This window comes from Myotis nattereri (genome assembly GCF_964212035.1).
Source record: "Myotis nattereri genome assembly, chromosome: 18".
NCBI classification, from domain to species: Eukaryota; Metazoa; Chordata; class Mammalia; order Chiroptera; family Vespertilionidae; genus Myotis; species Myotis nattereri.
The window spans coordinates 42,794,411-42,812,997 of record NC_138093.1 but is presented as its reverse complement, the minus strand read 5'-3'; the positions used below and the strand labels follow the sequence as shown (position 1 = coordinate 42,812,997).

General features: G+C 57.5%; 3 protein-coding genes across 3 annotated transcripts; 2 read left to right on the top strand and 1 right to left on the bottom strand.

Annotated features, from left to right (window-relative positions):
* The first annotated feature begins 1,780 nt into the window (after positions 1 to 1,780).
* NDUFS2 (NADH:ubiquinone oxidoreductase core subunit S2) lies at positions 1,781 to 11,031 on the top strand. Its single transcript, XM_081112606.1, has 14 exons — positions 1,781 to 2,562; positions 3,134 to 3,240; positions 6,420 to 6,610; positions 7,880 to 8,000; positions 8,108 to 8,220; positions 8,482 to 8,556; positions 8,693 to 8,770; positions 8,895 to 8,980; positions 9,181 to 9,300; positions 9,852 to 9,981; positions 10,183 to 10,278; positions 10,418 to 10,501; positions 10,622 to 10,679; positions 10,829 to 11,031. The coding sequence occupies exons 1-14, from the start codon at positions 2,354 to 2,356 to the stop codon at positions 10,864 to 10,866; spliced, it is 1,506 nt and encodes a 501-aa protein (XP_080968732.1). The 5' UTR covers positions 1,781 to 2,353; the 3' UTR covers positions 10,867 to 11,031.
* Positions 10,973 to 14,309, top strand: FCER1G (Fc epsilon receptor Ig). The gene is made up of 5 exons (XM_081112641.1): positions 10,973 to 11,681; positions 13,220 to 13,311; positions 13,437 to 13,469; positions 13,739 to 13,759; positions 13,912 to 14,309. The coding sequence occupies exons 1-5, from the start codon at positions 11,633 to 11,635 to the stop codon at positions 13,972 to 13,974; spliced, it is 258 nt and encodes an 85-aa protein (XP_080968767.1). The 5' UTR covers positions 10,973 to 11,632; the 3' UTR covers positions 13,975 to 14,309.
* A 2,900-nt stretch (positions 14,310 to 17,209) lies between these two features.
* APOA2 (apolipoprotein A2) lies at positions 17,210 to 17,975 on the bottom strand (the record flags this gene model as incomplete). The annotated part of the gene is given in 4 exon segments (XM_081112643.1): positions 17,210 to 17,408; positions 17,410 to 17,455; positions 17,925 to 17,957; positions 17,960 to 17,975. Coding segments are annotated over 4 exon segments (183 nt in total). The 3' UTR covers positions 17,210 to 17,320.
* Between the last annotated feature and the right edge of the window lie 612 nt (positions 17,976 to 18,587).

Sequence of the window (18,587 nt, the reverse complement as noted above, 5' to 3'; positions counted from 1 at the left end):
CCAAAAACCCTAGTTTTTGTTTTCCTTTAAAGAAAAATGGGACTTGCCCAGGGGAGGGGGACCCCTAGCAGCCGGATGGGGGATGGGTCACAGGCCCTGGGCCAGCTGATGACATCGTCTTTCCCCAAACCCAACAGCCAGCTCTCAGCTGTCTCTTCCCTATTTGGTGGACAGAGCCCCAAGGGGCTAGGAAGTCAGGGCAAGGCCTGACTGACGCACAGAAAGGGCCTAGGTCCCAGGGGGTCTGGCTCCCTTTTCTCAGGGTCCCCCAGCTGCCCTCTGCCCCTAGAGCCGGTTTCCAGGGCTGAGCAGCCTGAGTGAACTGCCCAGAAAGAGGGTGGGAAACAGGGAAGGGAGCATCAAGAGGTGAGCAAAGAGAGGAGGCGGCTGACACTGAGGCAGGACCCGGCGGCTGGAGTGCAGAAGGCACACAGCCACCAGGGAGTTCACTGCCCAGAGGTAGGATGAGTCTGCTTAGCATGGGCACATGGAGGGGGAGAGGGCAAGGCAGGAAGGCTACCACTTTTCCTTTTACAGAAGGAGGACCCAGGGTGCCACCCGCTCTTCTCTGACGTCCCTTCTCTCCTGCAGGCTCTCCCTTCCGGAGTTACCACTTCCCACCCCTCCAAGGCCATTCCCCTCAGGCCCCCCTCCCCACTTCCTGACTCCCCACTCCCTGGCCTGGCTCCCAGTAGCTTCCCCCAGGCTTTTGGCCGCACTCCCACCCACTCCCAACTGCCCTCAACTCTCCCCAGCCCCCAGCGTGGGAGAGACTGGCCGGCCCATCGCCTGGCTCCCTCTCCTGGCCCCACCTTGCCCAGCACCCAGTGGGTCCTGGGACATCCAGTCATCTTTTATTTTGTTTGTTCATCCTCGCCGAGAATTTTTCCATTGATTTTTTATTTTATTTTTAATATATTTTTATTGATTTCAGAGAGGAAGAAAGAGGGAGAGAAACATCCATGATGAGAGAATCATGGATCAAGCCCACAACCCGGGCATGTGCCTTTGACCAGAATCGAACCTGGGACCTTCCAGTTCGCAGGCCACGCTCTATCCACGGAGCCACACCGGCGAGGAGTCCATTGACTCTTTAGAGCGAGTGGAAGGGATGGGGAGACAGAAACATGATGTGAGAGGCAGATCCACTGTGGCCTTCCACACGGAATCAAACCCGGGGCCCTTCAGTCCACTGAGCCAAACCGGCTAGGGCTTTTATTTTTTAAAGTTTTTAAAATATATATGTTTCTATTGACTTCAGAGAGAAAGGGAGCGGGAGAGGAGCAGCCATGATGAGCATCATCTACGCCGTGGGCTGGCTGCCTCCTGCAACCCCGACGCGACCTGGGTCCCGGCTGACGCTCAGCCTGAGCTCGGCCCGCAACGTCCCGGCTCCTTCCCTTCCGGTTCCTGCGGGGCGGGCTCGCTCCTCCTGCGCCCGTCTCCCCAGGATTTCCCCAGGAAGCGGGGTGCAGCCCGGCCCTGCCCTGCCCCGCCCCGGAGAGGGCGCTCCCCTCCCGCCCGCACATCCTCCCTTCCTTCCTGTTCAGGTGGCGACTACCTGCCCTGCGGCCTGGGCTTCCGCTCGGCCCGGCCCCCCCCCCCCGCCCCCGCCAACCCTGAGCGGAGGGGCTCCGCGGCTGGGAGACGGCGGGGCCGGGGCCGGGGCCGGACGCGCCAGCACCAGAGGCCGCACGGCCCTCGCCGCCCCCCTTCCGAGACTTGGACAAAGGGGGTGACTAAGCGGCGAGACAAAGGGCCTCAGAGTCGCCGCGGGGCGGGGGGGAGGCGGCAGGGAGACGCACAAAAGCCGCAGTGTCCTCGGCGCCCGAGCCCGCACCGTCCCAGCCAGGCCGTCCCCACGCAGCCTGTCCGCGCCGGCGGCTCCCGGGACGGAGCGGGGTGCGCCCTCCGCCCGCGTGGGGCTGTCGGCTCCCCTCCTCCCTCCCAGGCGGAGAACCCCCATTCTGCGCAGCTGAGCTCCGGGGGCTGTGACCAGGCCCCGCGGGCCTCGGGGAGCCCGCGCTCCTGGGGCTCGGCCAGGACGGAGCCTCGGGTCCGCCAGACCCAACGGGGCAGCCATGACGCAGGTGCAGGCGGGTGGGAGGCGCCCCTCGGGTCTGCCACGCTGGGGGCCGCCCTTCCATCACCGCGGGGTTCCCCGCCGGGGGCCACCTCTCCCTGAGCCTCTAGGGCCACCAGGGGGGAGAGCGCGAGGCCCCAGAGCTCCCGCCCGAAAGGCCAGCGGGAGCGGAGGGAACAGCCGCCTCGGTCCCCATTTAAGCCTCCGCGAGGCCGAGGCGCAGACCCGGAAGTCGTCAAGTTCGGGTGGGCGACCCCGCCAGCTTCCAAGATGGCGGCCGCGTTGTGCCGAGGGCGCGCGGCCCTTCCGAGGTGCGCAGGCGGGACTTCCGGGCGCGCGCGGCGGGACTTCCGCTCGGCCTCCAACGCCGTCCGCAGCGGCGACATGGCGGCGCTGAGGGCTGTACGCGGCCTCGGGGGCGCGGCGGCCCAGCTGCTGCGGCCCGGCGCTGGGGGCCGCCTGCAGGTGCAGCCCGGCAGGTGAGACCCGGCAGCCCCCGCCGCGCTGTCCCCATGGCCGGGAGCTCCCCCCGCTGGGCCCGGGGAAGGGTGACCTGGGCCTGTGACCCCGGCCCGCGGTCTCGGACCCGGGGGCCGCGGCGCCCGCCCGGCCGAGGAAAGAGGTCTCGCGCTCGTTCGGCCCGCGGTGGAAGGAGGTGGAGGGAGACCTGCCCCGCAGCGTTGAGATCGTGTCCCTCCCCTTATCTCTGCGGCCTCTCCTGAACCCCGTCACGGGTGGGCGCCACCGGTGACACGCGGGGAAAGGAAAGGAGGAGCGCCCGCGGCGCCCCGGGCTGCGGGGCATCGCTCCGCTCACGCCCGAGCCGAGCCAGGAGGCCGCAGGCGCCCTGTCTCCCCGCTGACCTTGAGCGGCCGGCCGGGCGGGCGGAGCGGGGGCTGGGTGAAGCGGTTCTGGAATAAGCTGTCGGGACAGGACGCCTGGGGCCCGTGCCCGCGCTCGGCGTGGAAGGACCCAGGCCTCCTCCCGCCTGCCCCCGAGGGGGTGGGAACAGGAACCAGCACTGCTCAGCCTGTGCCTTGAACTCCCTAGAGGTGCCCGGCAGTGGCAGCCAGATGTGGAGTGGGCCGAGCAGTTTGGGGGAGCGGTCATGTACCCCACCAAGGAGACAGCCCACTGGAAGCCTCCACCCTGGAATGGTGAGTGCCAGGGCCCTGCCCACCTGACTTGTGCTGCTGAGCTCGGCCTCCGCGGGCTGTAGCCTCGCCCGTCGGCTTCTTTCTCACGCAGCTCACCAAACAGGAGCAGCGCCCATCGGGGGTGCTTGCCACCTAGAGACGGAGCAGAACAACATTCCAGGAGAAGGAAACAGGCCCCTACCAAGGATTTTTGTAAAGATGACATTAAATTTCTACATATACATATATATATTAATTGATTTCAGAGAGGAAGGGAGAGGGAGAGAGAGGAACATCGATGATGAGAGACAATCATGGACCGGCTGCCTCCTGCACGCCCCACGCTGGGGATGGAGCCCGCAACCAGGGCAAGGGCCCTGACCGGGAATCGAACCGGGACCTCCTGGTTCATGGGTCAACGCTCAATCCCTGAGCCGTGCGGCCGGACTCCACCAAATATATATCTTTAGCTTCAGCTTTTCCCAGAGGTTCAGTGGACAGTATGTTTCCGTCTGCCTGGCTGGGCGAGGTGCCTTTCCCAGTCACACAGAGGAAACCTTCCTGAACACAAACATTTGTTCTCCCTGAAAACCAGTCCTTCCACTGTGACTTTTTGATTTGGTACAGTGGCACTGCTTTCTCCTAACCTCAGAATTGACGCTTTTTAGTCACCTTGGCTCGGTTTTCTCTTGCCTCCCGCCTGTGCCCAGTAAGTCGCCCAGCCCTGCCGCTCTTTCCTCATGTACTTTAGGGCACCTCTCCCTTTGTATCCAGATGTATTTTGTGTCAGACCTTGGTTGTTTCAGGAGTCTCTTCACTGGGCTCCTGCCCTGACCTGCTATCCCAGGGGCGGGCAAACTTTTTGACTGGAGGGCCACACTGGGTTCTTAAACTGGACCGGAGGCCGGAACAAAAGCATGGATGGAGTGTTTGTGTGAACTAATATAAATTCAAAGTAAACATCATTACATAAAAGGGTACGGTCTTTTTTTTTTTTTTTTTTTTATAGTTTGCCCATGGCTGTATCCTAATCCAGTGTCATGGCCTTCATTGTCCCCAAAGATCCGTTTACCATGTCAATCATTCTCATGCTCTAAAACCTTTAAAGGCACAGTTACTTTTCTTTTTTTAAATATATTTTATTGATTTCAGGGAGGAAGGGAAAGAGAGAGAGAGAAACATCAGTGATGAGAGAGAATCATTGGTCAGCTGCCTTCTGCACGCCCCCTACTGGGGCTTGAGCCCACAACTCGGGCATGTGCCCTTGACCAGAATCGATCCTCGGACCCTTCAGTCCACAGGCTGATGCTCTATCTACTGAGCCAAACCAGCTAGGGCTCCAGTTACTTTTCAGAAATCTCACAGTAAAAATAGCTGGGTGCTTACATATCCTATGTGTTTTGTATGCATTATCTCACGTAGTCCAGACAACAATCCTCTGGGAGTTATACTAGTATTATCCCAACTTCGAGGACATTATAGTGCAGGGAGATTAAAACTTGACCAAGGACACACAGGTGGAATTGTGCTCAGATCTGTCTGACTCCACAAAGCCCACAGTGAAGAATTTTGCTTTAAAAGTTGGGCTATTAAATCTCAATTCTCTATTTACCAGTGAATAAAATACCTACTTCACAGCACTACTGTTAGGAGTAAATGAGGTAATAAAAACAAGCCTCTTAGTGCAGTGATTGGCACATGGCAAATCTCCCATGGTGCTGTTACTAATAGTAGCACTGCCCTACCCCGTTTGGCTCAGTGGATGGAGCGTCGGCCTGTGATCTGAAAGGCCCCAGGCTCGATTCCAGTCAAGGGCACATGCCCGGTTGTGGGCTCGATCCCCAGTGGGGGGATTGCAGGAGGCAGCCGATCAGTGATTCTCTCTCATCATTGATGTTTCCATCTCTCTTTCCCTCTTCCTCTCTGAAATCAATCAAAATATATTTAAACAAAATAGTAGCACTGCCTGCCAATACTCATCTGCTTCGGGGCAGGTAAGAGTCCCAGAAACACTGTTTACGGCAAGATTGACCCATGTGGATTCCACACCTGGGCAGTCTCTTCTCTCTGCCTCCGAGTCATTTGAACTTAAGAGCCAGCTCAGGTCTTCACAGAGCTTTCCCCTCCCTTCAGATACTTCATGGCTGAGCCACTGAATCGGTAACTCGTCAGTTTGGCCTGTGTTACTAGTTTCTCACAGGTACTTATTTCCTAAATTAAATTGTAACGTTCTTTTTTTTAAAATATATATTTTTTTAAATTGATTTCAGAGAGGAAGGCAGAGGGAGAGAGAGATAGAAACGTCAATGATGAGAGAGAACCATTGATCAGCTGCCTTCTGCATGCCCCCCCCTGGGGATCCATATCACAACCCGGGCATCAAACCCAGGACCCTTCAGTCCACAGGCCGACACTGTCCACTGAGCCAAACCATCTAGGGCTCACTTGTGACATTCTTGAGGGTCAGTCCAGTCATTTAATAGTAGTAAGAGTTAAATGTCCAGTCCTGGCTGGTGTGGCTCAGTTGGTTGGTGTCGTCCTGTGCACCGAAAATTGCCAGGTTGATTTCTGGTCAGGGCACATGCCTGGGTTGTGGGCTCGATCCCCGATAGGGGGCATGCAGGAGGCAGCCGACCCATGATTCTCTCTCATCACTGATGTTTCTATCTCCCCTTTCCTGGTGGGTCATCAGATGCATTTGGAGAGCAGTGCATCCTAGTGGTTAAGAGTGTGGACTTTGAAATAAAAAACAAACAAAGAAGAAGGAGTGTGGATCTTGGAGCTGAACAGGCTGAGTCCAGTCCAGGCTCTGCCAGTGTGTAAAGTCATTTATCCTTTCTGGCCTCAGTTTTGCCATTAAAATGGGGATAACAATAGTACCTAGTACTCATGTGGTTGTTGTGAGAATTAATTAAAATAAGTAAAATGGTTAGAGTAGTGCAGGGCACATAATAGGGCTATATAGGTGTTAGCTATTATTATTATTACTACTACTACTACTACTACTACTACTACAAGGGTATTCTGGGTGATGTGGGAAGAGTGGGTTTGTCGTCCCTCTCCTCAGAAAGCTTTTCCCACCCAGTGGTCCTGGAGGTTAGGAAACTGACTGCGGAGAGCAGGGAAAGGCTAACCCTGCTGCCTCTTGGGGGCTCTCAAGGGAGTTGCCGTTTGGCTCTGAACTCTTTCCCACTTCTCAGATGTGGACCCTCCGAAGGACACAATGGTGTCAAACCTGACCCTGAACTTTGGGCCCCAGCACCCAGCAGCCCATGGTGTGTTACGCCTGGTGATGGAGCTGAGTGGGGAGATGGTGCGGAAGTGTGACCCTCACATCGGGCTGCTGCACCGAGGCACCGAGAAGCTCATTGAATACAAGACCTACCTGCAGGTGTGGGAACACAGGCCTGTGCACGGGACCTGGGCATTGCCAGCTGGCTGTCCCCAAAGCTCCAGGGGTGGAGGGTTGTGAGGGAGTCGCCTGTGGAGGTTGTGAGGACAGTGTTGGTTGGGAGGAGGGAGGGTTGTGGCAGGGGATACAGGACTTGAATCATCTGGACTCAGTTTACCCAGTAGAAATGCTTTGTAGCCAGAGCCGCGCTCCCAGCTTTTCTTGGGCTGTCTTTTGGCTGCCCCGTGTCCTTCCTGTAGTGCCTCAGTTTCCCTGCTCTTATATTGCACTCAAATGTCAAAGCCAGGGTCCCTAGTGGGCAGGGACAGAGGAGAGAGACATCAGCTCCCCAGGATTAACAGCTGGATATTGTATCTTCCAGCTGTTTGCTTGCTTTCGAAATACTCAGTGAGTCAGAGTGACCAGGAGGGAGTCTGTGACAGAGTTTGACATTTTTAAGAGAACTATGTGACCCAGGTGGTGAGGGTCAGAGTTAAAGGAACTGGATCTGGGGTAGGAACCTGAAGTTTTTTCACTGTCATGAAGAAAGGTCTTGAGAGAGGGTGATGGGTTCGGATGAAGAGCCAGCCAGCCAGATTGCGCTTTCCCTGGAGATTGCAGGCAGTGGTGGCTTCTGGTCTCAGAGTCCATGGAGTTGACCCTGCAGCACTGCCCAGTCACAGTGACATCCGTAAAAGAACTGGCTGTCCCCTCGAGGGGCATCTCAGCTCCGCCTCCTTCCTGGAAGCTCACAGCTGGGCTTAGAGTCTGGTGTTCTGGGAAGGAGTCCTTCCTACCAGAAACAAATCCCACCTTCCTTATGTCTGAACTCCGGGGACAGGGTCCCCTAAGACTGATGACCTGGAGGACAGTTGGCAGTGGGGTGCTGGACCCCGGTCATCCTGAGTCACAGGGCAGATTGTTAAATTTTGGGGAATTTTGTGAACCAGTAGTTAAAATAGCCATTGTTAAAATTAAATGATACTGGTTTGAGATTTAATATGTTGTTTTAAAAACCAAGGCAAGAAGTGCTCAGAACTCACCAGGCTTTGCTGGGCCGTGCTCTGGGATGCTAGCTCTCGTGTCTGTGCTGCCCAGACCTGTGTACAGTTCTGTGACATGGGAGCTGGGAATTGTTCCTGGTCAGAGTGTTTTCACTGAGGATCCTGGCAAACCTGACGCAGGCTCCCTGCCCAGCACCCTGTGGGGATGAGGTATCCTTGAGGGCTCCTGGCCCTGAGAGGGGACCTGGTTCCTCCCTCTTCCCAGGCCCTTCCGTACTTTGACCGGCTGGACTACGTGTCCATGATGTGCAATGAGCAGGCTTACTCGCTGGCTGTGGAGAAGTTGCTGAACATCCAGCCTCCTCCGCGAGCACAGTGGATCCGAGGTACGCCCAGCCTCACCCGGCCCGGCTTAGTGTGCAGATCCCGGCTCTCCCGAGGCCGGCTGTCAGCCTGGGTCCTTGGCCCCTTTCTTGTCCTCCCCTCTCTGCAGTGCTGTTTGGGGAAATCACACGGCTGTTGAACCACATCATGGCTGTGACCACACATGCCTTGGACATTGGGGCCATGACCCCTTTCTTCTGGATGTTTGAAGAAAGGGAGAAGGTATGAGAAGGCGGGAAGAAGAGGAATGGCGAAGGAGATGAGGAAGTGGAGAAGGTGTGAAGGAGAAATGAGACTGAAAGGAGAGAGGAGGCAGGGGGAACACTTAGGGGAGGAGGCTTATTTAACCAGGGTTATGTTCTTTTTTTAGGGGCCAGTTAGAGTCTTTAGGGACTCTGTGGTGAGGGGCAGGGGAGTGTACCACCATGTGGTCAGACTTAGAGTCCAGGATTTTGTCCCCAATTCCCTGTGTGTCCCATCCAGATGTTTGAGTTCTACGAGCGAGTGTCTGGGGCTCGGATGCATGCGGCTTACATCCGCCCAGGAGGTGTGCACCAGGTGAGCAGTCTCCCAGTTCCGTCCCTGCTCGTGTCCTTCGCGACCACTGGGGGACAGCGCTGGCTGACTGAAAAGCCGCCGTGTGGCCCTGGCCAGAGGCTCTGCTGTGCTCACTGTCACTCTCTCTGGCCCCTAGGACTTACCCCTTGGGCTTATGGATGACATTTACCAGTTTTCTAAAAACTTCTCTCTTCGGATTGATGAGGTGGAGGAGGTGAGATAGGAGTCATGGGGAAAATCCCTCTTTTCTCCCCAAGCCCGATTTGTGGGGTTTTGGTCCCCAGTGCTGAAAGACACGGAGGTGTTGGGCGTCTGAAAGGTGTTTTCTTGGCTAACAGATGCTGACCAACAACAGGATCTGGCGGAATCGGACAGTTGACATTGGGGTGGTAACTGCCGAAGACGCGCTGAACTACGGCTTTAGGTGGAGGACTAGGCTTCTCCCCTGGGGGTGGGGCTTCTGGACTGAGAGTCTGGCTTCCTGGACCTTCCTGGCCACACTCTGAGTTTGTCTCCCGCCCAGAGCCGGGGGGCGAGGGGGGTGGGGGGAGGGGAATTTAAGGGAGGGAGGGTGCCTTTCTTGGTGTGTGGAGAGCAGCCCTTGTTGCTGTCTCGTCTCTGCAGCGGGGTGATGCTGCGGGGCTCAGGCATCCAGTGGGACCTGCGGAAGACCCAGCCCTATGATGTCTATGACCAGGTGGACTTCGATGTTCCCATCGGCTCCCGAGGGGACTGCTATGACAGGTGAGGCCCAGGTCCTCCTCTAGCGCACGGTCCAGCTGCTTTCTTCCCTGTGTGTGTGAGTGCTTTTCAGAGCACTTTCCTGCGGCGCCTTGTTTTGCCCTGGCGGTGTCCTTCTGTCGTAGAACTGGTGTGGGCTGCACCTGACCGCTGAGGAAGCTGAGGCATGAGGGCAGAAAGAGCCCAGGATTACTCCGTTAGAGCTGAGACTAGACTCCTGACCCAGGCTCTTTCCACCAGGTCCTCAGCCTCGCATCTCGTTCCTGTGTACTGACCCTGAGTGAGATTTCCTGTTGCTTTTGAGTCTGTCTGACTCTCACCCATTCTGTACTCCAGGGAGTGTTTAAGATGGTGATTAAAGAGGGAAATGCTACTGGACAGGGTCGGAGAAAATTAGGAGGGGACTTGGGGACAGGCCCAGGACCAGAACCGGAAGACTGCAGGCTTGCTGTGGTGGCCAGGCCACGCCCAGGTGCTCGGCTAGGAGAGGAATGAGGGAATCCCAGCGCTTTTCAGGTCGGAGCCTCTGCTCAGGGCTCTCTCGTCTCCTTCAGGTACCTGTGCCGGGTGGAGGAGATGCGCCAGTCCCTTCGAATCATCTCTCAGTGTCTGAACAAGATGCCTCCTGGGGAGATCAAGGTTGATGATGCCAAAGTGTCTCCGCCCAAGCGAGCCGAGATGAAGGTAGCTGCAGGGCGAGGAGGGGAGGTCCCGCAGGGCAAGCGAGAGGACCCTGGGATTCAGTCCGTGTGCAGAGAGCTCACTGTATGAGCCTCCAGCCCCTGTGGTCCCGTCCCGTCTTCTCTGAGGGCAGAGGCTGCTTCCTGTGCAGCGTGGCGAGCGAGGCTGTGGGTCTGGGGTATTGATGCTCCTCTCTCCCTCCAGACGTCTATGGAGTCTCTGATCCATCACTTTAAGTTGTACACTGAGGGCTACCAGGTTCCTCCGGGGGCCACGTACACAGCCATTGAGGCTCCTAAGGTGAGAGGAGGGGAGGGAGACCTTGGCGAGGAGTGGGCGGTTGGAGACACGTTGGTGAGGGTGCGGGTGACGAGAGGGTCAGCTGGCGAGGAGCAGCTCCTTTCTGCTGGTGGCAGCCGTCTCCTTCTTCCTCGGGCAGGGAGAGTTTGGGGTGTACCTGGTGTCTGATGGCAGCAGCCGCCCTTATCGATGCAAGATCAAGGCTCCTGGTTTTGCCCACCTGGTAAGAACCAGTCCCGATGATTCTGACGCCACTATGGTTGCCCTTGGTTGAGATTTCTGTGAACTTCCCTCTCGTCTACCCTGATGGCCTTGCTAACGCTGTTGCTCCCTCCATTTGCAGGCTGGTTTGGACAAGATGTCTAAAGGACACATGCTGGCAGACGTCGTTGCCATCATAGGTACGAGGCTATTGTGTAGACAGAGGCACCGGGCCCCTGTGTGGGGACAGAATCTGGACACTTCCTGTTCCGCAGAGACTCGGGGCGTGGCCTCCCATCCTCAGTCTCTGAGTCCTGGGTGACGGCACTTTCTCCTCCCGGCCTCCTAGGCACCCAGGATATTGTGTTTGGCGAAGTCGACCGGTGAGCAGGACAGCAGCACTTCATCTCCCTGCCTCTCGACTTCCGTGCGGAGCCTGTCGTCACTGGAAGTGGGCTGTGTGTGTGCACGGCACTCAGCTGTTAGGCTTTCTGTGCGTGTTCTAGAAAAGAAAGGAATAAATTAGCCGCCTCTGGCCCCTCTGCCAAAGCCTCTTATGTCTTAGCATCTCACTGTCTTTCATTTTCATGGGAAACTTGAGTGTTTGTTAACCTTGTACTTCTCTGTTAGATTCTGTTCTTAGCAGTTTTTCCTGTTCCTCTCCGCCCCTTCTCTGACTCTTGTCCTTTCCACTTCTCCATTCCCCGTTTCCTCTTTTCCCTCAGCGCCCCCCCTGCCCAGACCTTGGTGCCCACACAGACCAGTACCCCTCGAATCAGGGCTGGGGACGTTCCCGGCGGAGAGGAAAGGGCTGGCATGGGTCCTAGGGAGCCAGGTGGCGGTTCTCCCAGGTGTGTCTCTGAGCAGGGCTGTGTGGGAAGGGGGTGACTTGGTCTTGCCCAGCGTGGGAGTCCCCTCCTGTGGAGGCAGAGCCCCAGTCACTGGACGCCTGAGGCGGAAGGGCCCAGACCGCTCTGCTCCCTTAGTTGGCCCTTCCGGGAGCCGCCTGGTTTCTAGCGCAGGAAGGGGAAGGGGCCAGAGCTGGGGGAGGCGTGGCAGGAAGGGGGGAACTCTGTGGTCAGGGAGCTGCTCACCAGCACAGCTGCGCCGGCCCTCAGCTGCGCTCCGCCTGCCGCCCCTCCGCCCGCCCAAGATGATTCCCACGGCGCTCCTGCTCGCACTCCTTTTGGTTGGACAGGCAGGTGAGGGCTTGCAGGGACAGGGAACTGGACTCCCAGGTGGGAGTCAAGGGCATATGGGCAGGCGAGGCAGGGACCCGGGGGGGGGGGGGGCAGTAGTGGGCAGCTGGGCACAGGGACTCAGGCTGGGCCTGTGTGGTTCCATCCGGGCACAAAAGTCAGTTTCCTCCTTCCTTGTCCCCATCTTAGGATGGACAGGCACCCCGGAGCTGCAACTGGCAGGGAGGGAGGGTGTGACACACAAAGTGGGCTGGTTTCCTGTGGGGCCTTTGGTCTTGTCCAGGAGGAGCTGGCCTCCAGCTGCCTAAGTGGTATCTGCCAAGTGCCTGTGGGAGGGAGGCCAGGCTCGCCAAGCAGATGTGATTGCTGCTTCCGTGTGTCATGGCTGACATGCACCTCCCGGCAGCCGCAGCGGAGGGTGGGCAGTGTGGTCATCTGGAGACATGCGCCTCCTCGGGGAGCCGGGCAGGAATGGGAAGGGCTCCGCGGTCCGTGTCTGAGCTCTCGCCTCTCCCTGGGGTTGTCTTGTGTGAATGTTTCAAGATGGATGGTTGTGGCTGCAGTTTGGGGGGAACAGGGTTAGTGAAACGGAAGGGAATTTGGGGAAATGGAAAGATGGAAAGGTGGAAGGTTGCACCAACCCAGCTATGAAGGTGGGAGGGTCTGAGAGCAGCGGGCGATGGGAGCGCCGCGGAGGCTGGGGAGGGCACCGGTGAGGGCGGAAAGCTCGGCTTTGCTGCCAGTGTCGCTGACTGTGCCCTGAGGGACCTGCTTCGCTTCCTTGGGCCTTGGTTTCGTCAACGGTGAGATGGCGACGGCGTTTCCCAAACGGCAGCCTTGAGATTTGTGCAACAGGGAGTGTGAAAGACGTCGTCGCAGAATAAAAGTCACAGCCCGGGAGCCCATGTGACAGCGGCCAGGGTGATGGGGCAGATAGGCGCTCAGACCCTATTTTACTTCTTTAATTGCACAAACTTCCTCTCAGTGGCCAGGGTGTGAGGAACAGGGCAGAGTCCCACAGAGACACCCCGTCCCCGAGACGGAATCTCAGCGGGGCCTTCCCTGGGGGACTGTGCCGGGCGCGGCATCCCTGAGCCGGGGAAGCAGCTGCCTGGCTTTTACATGCCCAAGTGTCCGGTGGGCAGAGCAGCGTGCGCTGAGGCCAGATGACCAACAACAGTAAGGCCTTCCCGCCCTTCCCCAGCTCACACCCTTCCTGTCCAGCTCTCAGCCACAGGTCACAGGACTGAGCAGAGACACTGCTGTGGTTTCTTCACTGACATTTGTCACTGCCTTCCCCGCGCCCTGCCCTCCAGGCTGAGGTTTTGGTTTTTGCCCAGTGAACTCAGATGAGTCCCTTGAGGGCTATGAAGTGCTCAGCCGAGCCTGAGGAGCCCCAGTGCTCGCAGGAAAGTCTGGGGCTGAGGAGAGGAATCCAGAGAAAGAGCAAGCTTCCCTGCAGAGCACCCTCAGGCCCGGCCTCCCTTCCAGGGCCCTCCCTTCCCTGACGCCCTCCCCATGGGCACCCTCTCTCCCCTCAGAGGCCCTGGGAGAGCCTCAGATCTGCTACATCCTGGATGCAATCCTGTTTCTGTACGGGATCGTCCTAACCCTGCTCTACTGTAGACTCAAGGTGAGGCTGGGCAGGTGGGTGGGGCAGTGGTGGCAGCATGGCTTTGAGGAGGAACCCACCAAGTTTGGAGGGAAGGGGGATGGGCCACTAACATTGCTCTTACTAATGACCTTCCTCTGCTCCAGATCCAGGTGCGAAAGGCAGCTGTAGCCTATCAGGTATGGAACCCCCTCCCCACACCCGCGTATCAACAATTTTGCAGACTCAGCCCTTGGGCTCAGCAGCCCCTGGGAGGTGAATTTCAGGTGTTGACCTGCATAAGCTTCAGAGACCCACTTCCCACCTCACCCTACCCACCCTGCCACCCAGCCAAGTCACGGGTGACAAGTCCCACCCCTGGCTGATATGTCCCTGGGTGCGGAAGAAGATGCTGGGGGGCCCTGGAGGATGTGTGGGTCTCTGACAAGTTGCTCCTTTGCCTCCACAGAAGTCAGATGGCATTTACACGGTGAGTGAGTTGGCCTCGCCCACCCCCAATCCCAGGACGTCAGCAGAGGAGGGTGGATTTTGAGTGACCTTTGGAAGGGCAGGGTCTGTGGGGGTTAGTGGGAGCCGTGGAGGGACTCAAGCTCCTGACTGTCCTCTGACCTTCACCTCCAGGGCCTGAGCCCCCGGAACCAGGAGACTTATGAGACCCTGAAGCATCAGAAACCAACAGAGTAACTAGGACAGATGCCCTTGGTCACGTCCTCCTCCTGCTCCAGTGCCCGCCCAGTCCCATGGTTGACACCACATGTGCCTCCCGCCATTAATGCCCGCAGACCTCCCCTGTAAAGACGCTATGCCCCCATGAATGGACCCATTGGTTCCTGTTCCTCCTCCCTGCCCAAGGCCTGTGCTCAGATCCTGCTCATTAATGTGCATATTCTAGTCTCCCCTGACCTCCCCCTCCTTCCCTACACCCAGCTCCCCCAACCGCCCCCCTCCTCCCTCCTCCCAGTTCCCACCAGGCAATGGGACAGGAACAGCACCAATAAAGCTGCCTCAGACTGGGCTCCACTCCTTGCTTCCTTCCTCGGACACGTAGCCTCTGCAAGGCTCTGGCTGGGACTGCAGAGCCAGTGGGAGCAAGGCAGGCCCATGCCTGACTCCCAGAGCTCAGTGTCCAACGCCAGGCTGTTTTGCTCAACTGACGGGCAAATGCTGCTGTGAGGGACAAAGGAGCCCCTGGCCCCAGGCCTCTAGTGTGAGCAGGAGCAGGGCTTCCACGGTGGGATTCTGGGCACATTCAGAGACATTCGAGCCTAAGAATGACTTCTGGGCTGTGACAAAGCCTGGCTGCCCAGCCTCGGAGAGTGGCCAATCCGATCACAGTGGGGTCAGAGTGTGGGACGGCTCAGGTGCATGGCGCAGCCTGGCCACGGCCCAGCATCAGGAGGGCGATGTGAGGAGGCTCTGCCGCTCCTCAGGGAAGGTTGCAGGGACAGTGGGTTCTCAGCAGGTCCTGGGGCAAGAGGGGCCTTAGTGGAACAGGGAGGGACTGGATGTGGGCAAGACAAAGGGGACAAGACAAGTTGGGTCCTGATGGGGGGGAGCTCCTTGAATGCATAGGTGGGCGGTGAAGGAACCCCCTCAGGCCTGTGCTGTTTCCAGCAGGAGGCCGGATTCCCGGGAAGTATGTTGTTGTTTGCAGAAAGGGAGAGAGAGAAGCATCAGTCGCCTTCTGTATGTGCCCTGACCCCAGGGATCGAATCTGCAACCCAGGCACATGCCCTTGACTGGGAATTGAGCCCGTGACCCTTTAGTGCGTGGGCTGGCGCTCTAACAACTGAGAACACTGATCAGGGGTTCTTTTCTTTCTTTGAGAGAGAGAGAAAGAGAAACGTTGATCGGTTGCCCCTGGGTATGTGCCCCAAGAAACCCTCCACCTTCCAGCGCATGGGATGATGCTCCAACCGACAGGGCCACACCAGCCAGGACTGGAAGTCTTCGCATCCCATCTGCTGCGGCCCGTCCTGCCCCAGACCCAGCAGCCCTCTCAGATGGGTCTCTGCTCTGTGCCCAGGCCACCCAGGCTGGGCAGTTCTTTACTCTCACAGTGACTCACACTTGTCAACGCATTTTTCCAACTCCTTGTACCACTTGCTCTGCTCACTAACCCTGTGAGTATCCAGCTCTTTGTAGTTTAACCTGTCAAGTTAAACTAGGTTGTCCTACAAGTGACAGACTGCCGTCTGTCCTGTACACTTTAGCACATGAGACACCCAAGGTCCTGGGAAAGAAGGGGAGGAAGGCGGCCATGAGGCTGAGGTCAGCGGTATGCAGAAGAAACTGGAGCCTCATCTGAAGGCAATTTCAGATGAGACGTGGGAAATGCCTGGGGAGGGGAAGCACTGTCTGACCTGAGCGGTCGGGTGGGCATACGTTTCGGACAATGCCTCTGCTTCCCTCACCTTGCACACCCACCCAGCCCGCTTCTGTTCTGCTGGGATTTAATCCAGGCATAATGGCTCCCAGCATCTCTAGTCCCACATGTCCACCCAACGGGAGCTTGCCAGGCCTTGAACCGGCTGTGGTGTCTGCTGGTTCCAGGCTCTCCAATGGCCGCTGGGCCAGGGCTGTGACAGCACCCAGATAAGAGGGGAGGGTGTGGAAAGGTGTCCCCCGATAGGGGTCCAGCTGAGAGCAGTGTGGGGAGAGTGAGCTGCACCTTTACTGTAGGCTGGGGGGCGGGGAGGGGAAGCAGCAGTGTTCCCCGGCTCGGAAGGGGAGGGAGGGCCTTGGGGGACATCTCTGGGTTCGCTTTTTGGAAGCTTTCCCCTATTCATAGGCCAGTGATGGCGAACCTTTTGAGCTCGGCGTGTCAGCATTTTGAAAAACCCTAACTTCACTCTGGTGCCGTGTCACATATAGAAATTTTTTGATATTTGCAACCATAGTAAAACAAAGACGTATATTTTTGATATTTATATATTTAAATGCCATTTAACAAAGAAAAATCAACCAAAAAAATGAGTTTGCGTGTCACCTTTGACACGTGTGTCATAGGTTCGCCATCACTGTCACAGGATGGTGGTGAGGAGCTTCTGAGGGAGGCCTCGTTTCCTGTGCCTGCCCGAGGCCAGGAATCCAGCATGAGTCTCTGAGTCCCATGCCTTTCTCAGGCCCTCGTCCATGCAAAGGTTCTTTTTAAAATATATTTTTATTGATTTCAGAGTGGAAGGGAGAGGGAGAGATAGAAATGTTAATGATGAGAGAGAATCATGGATTAGCTGCCTCCTGCACTCCCCACACTGGGGATGGAGCCCGCAACCCAGGCATGTGCCTTTGACCAGGAATTGAACCTGGGACCTTTCAGTCCTCAGGCCGACGCTCTATCCACTGAGCCAAACCAGCCAGGGCCATGGAATGGCTCTTCATCTCCTCAGAGCCGTTCCGGGCCTGGAGGAGAATCCGCAGTGCCCACTCTGCCATTTCCCACATTTGTTTCTTGGACCCTTTCTCCGCCCTTCACACCCAAGCTGCCTCCTCCTCCTGGGCTTCTGTCTTCCTCTCCCATCCTCAAAAAACTCACCACGGACTCCTTTACTATTTATTGTAGAAGCAGGGGTGGGGACAGAGGGCACTGGGGGCCAGCTTGGGGTGGCTGGGCGTCCGACGGTGATTGGGATACCATGAAGTAATTGAGGAAGCTCATCAGCTCATTCCCAGCCTTCTTGACCAGGGGTGTCACTGCTCACGTGTGTTCTCCAAGGAAGCCCTGGATATATGAGGGTTAGAGGTCAGTGTAAGGAACCAAGGCACTGGCAGAGGCCTTGGTGGTGGTGGGAGGTGGGACCCAAGCCCCCCAGCTCAGTGCTGGTCCTGCTGGCATGGCACAGCTCCAGGAGGAGAGGCAGCCCTCCCTCCGCTGGGAGGGAACACAGCCCGGAGACAGAAACCCACAACCCAGCTGCTGGGCCCATGGGCCTGGAGGGATGAGGCAGTTGTTTTCTCCATCAAAGCTCATTTCCGCAATCTCCACCCCGAGCTCAGTCTTCTGTGGGCCCTGAACCCCCCTTGCTGAGACTTACTTGGCCTGGGCCTGGACCTCTGGGCCCTTGACCTTCTCCACCAGGTCCTTGCCATAGTCGGTCACGGTTTGCAGGTACTGAGAACAGGCTTTGCAGGCTCGTCTCCTCTGCCTGCCTCCGGACCAAGGCTACTGGGCCCACAGAATCACCCCCCTTTTTAGCTGGTCCCCAACACTGAGTCCTGACTAGCGGTTCTCAACCTGTGGGTCACGACCCATTTGGCGGTCTAATGACCCTTTCACAGGAGTCGCCCAAGACCATCCTGCATATCAGATATTTACATGATGATTCAGAACAGTAGCAACATTACAGTTATGAAGTAGCAACGAAAATAATGTTATGGTTGGGTCACAACACGAGGAACTGTATTTAAAGGGCCAGCAGGTTGAGAACCACTGTCCTGGCCTCTGGTGACACCACTGCCAGTGCCCAGCCCAAACAGGCCTCCCACTCCAGGTCTTTGGATGGGCTTTCTGGGCTTGAGAGGGGGAATGGTCTTCCTTTTGAGCCTTGGGGTTGCCAGATCTGGGCACAGAACTGACAGATGGGCAGCCAGGACCCCTACCGCCTTCTTGGGACCCCCCTCCACTCCACACCCACCTTCGAGGCCAGAGATGGTGAGGAGCAGCACCGCACTACAAGCAGCTTCATGGTGGTGATGTGGGGAGGTGGCCTGGGAGCAGATGGAGGTGGGGCGACACTGAAGCTGGGTGGGCTTCAGCCCCTTCCCGGGGTCCCTTCCTAGGTGTCCACTCCAACCGGGTCCCTCCCCTCCCCACAACTGCTGCTTCCTACCCGGTCAGTGCCTCTGTCCTTGCGCCTATGCCTGGGCTGGCTGGGAGGCAGGGCCCATGTATCTGCCTGCTTCCCCACCCCTGTCAGGTGACAAGGACTGTGGAGGGACATTGGGGTGGACCATGTTGGAGTAAACACGTTGGAGAGGTGGGGAGGAGGGGACAAGTGCATGGAGGACGCCTGGTGCAGGCCTTCATGGAGGCAGGGTGTCCTGTAGGCCTCCTAGAGGTTCGCCCTGTTGGGGTCTGGGGCAGCAGTCCCTAGGTCCGCGCTGCAGGAAGTCAGAGTGCTATGTTTCTCTGGAAGCTCTGACACATCAACCCTCAGCCCTCAATAACTCTGTCCCATTAGGAGTGGATTTCGTCTCCCCAACTCTACCCCCCGCCCTTCACTGCAACTTGCAAGAGATTTTGGGGAACAGAAGAAAGGAGAAAGGAGTTGAAATTAGGGGTAGGGATGAGGGTCAGA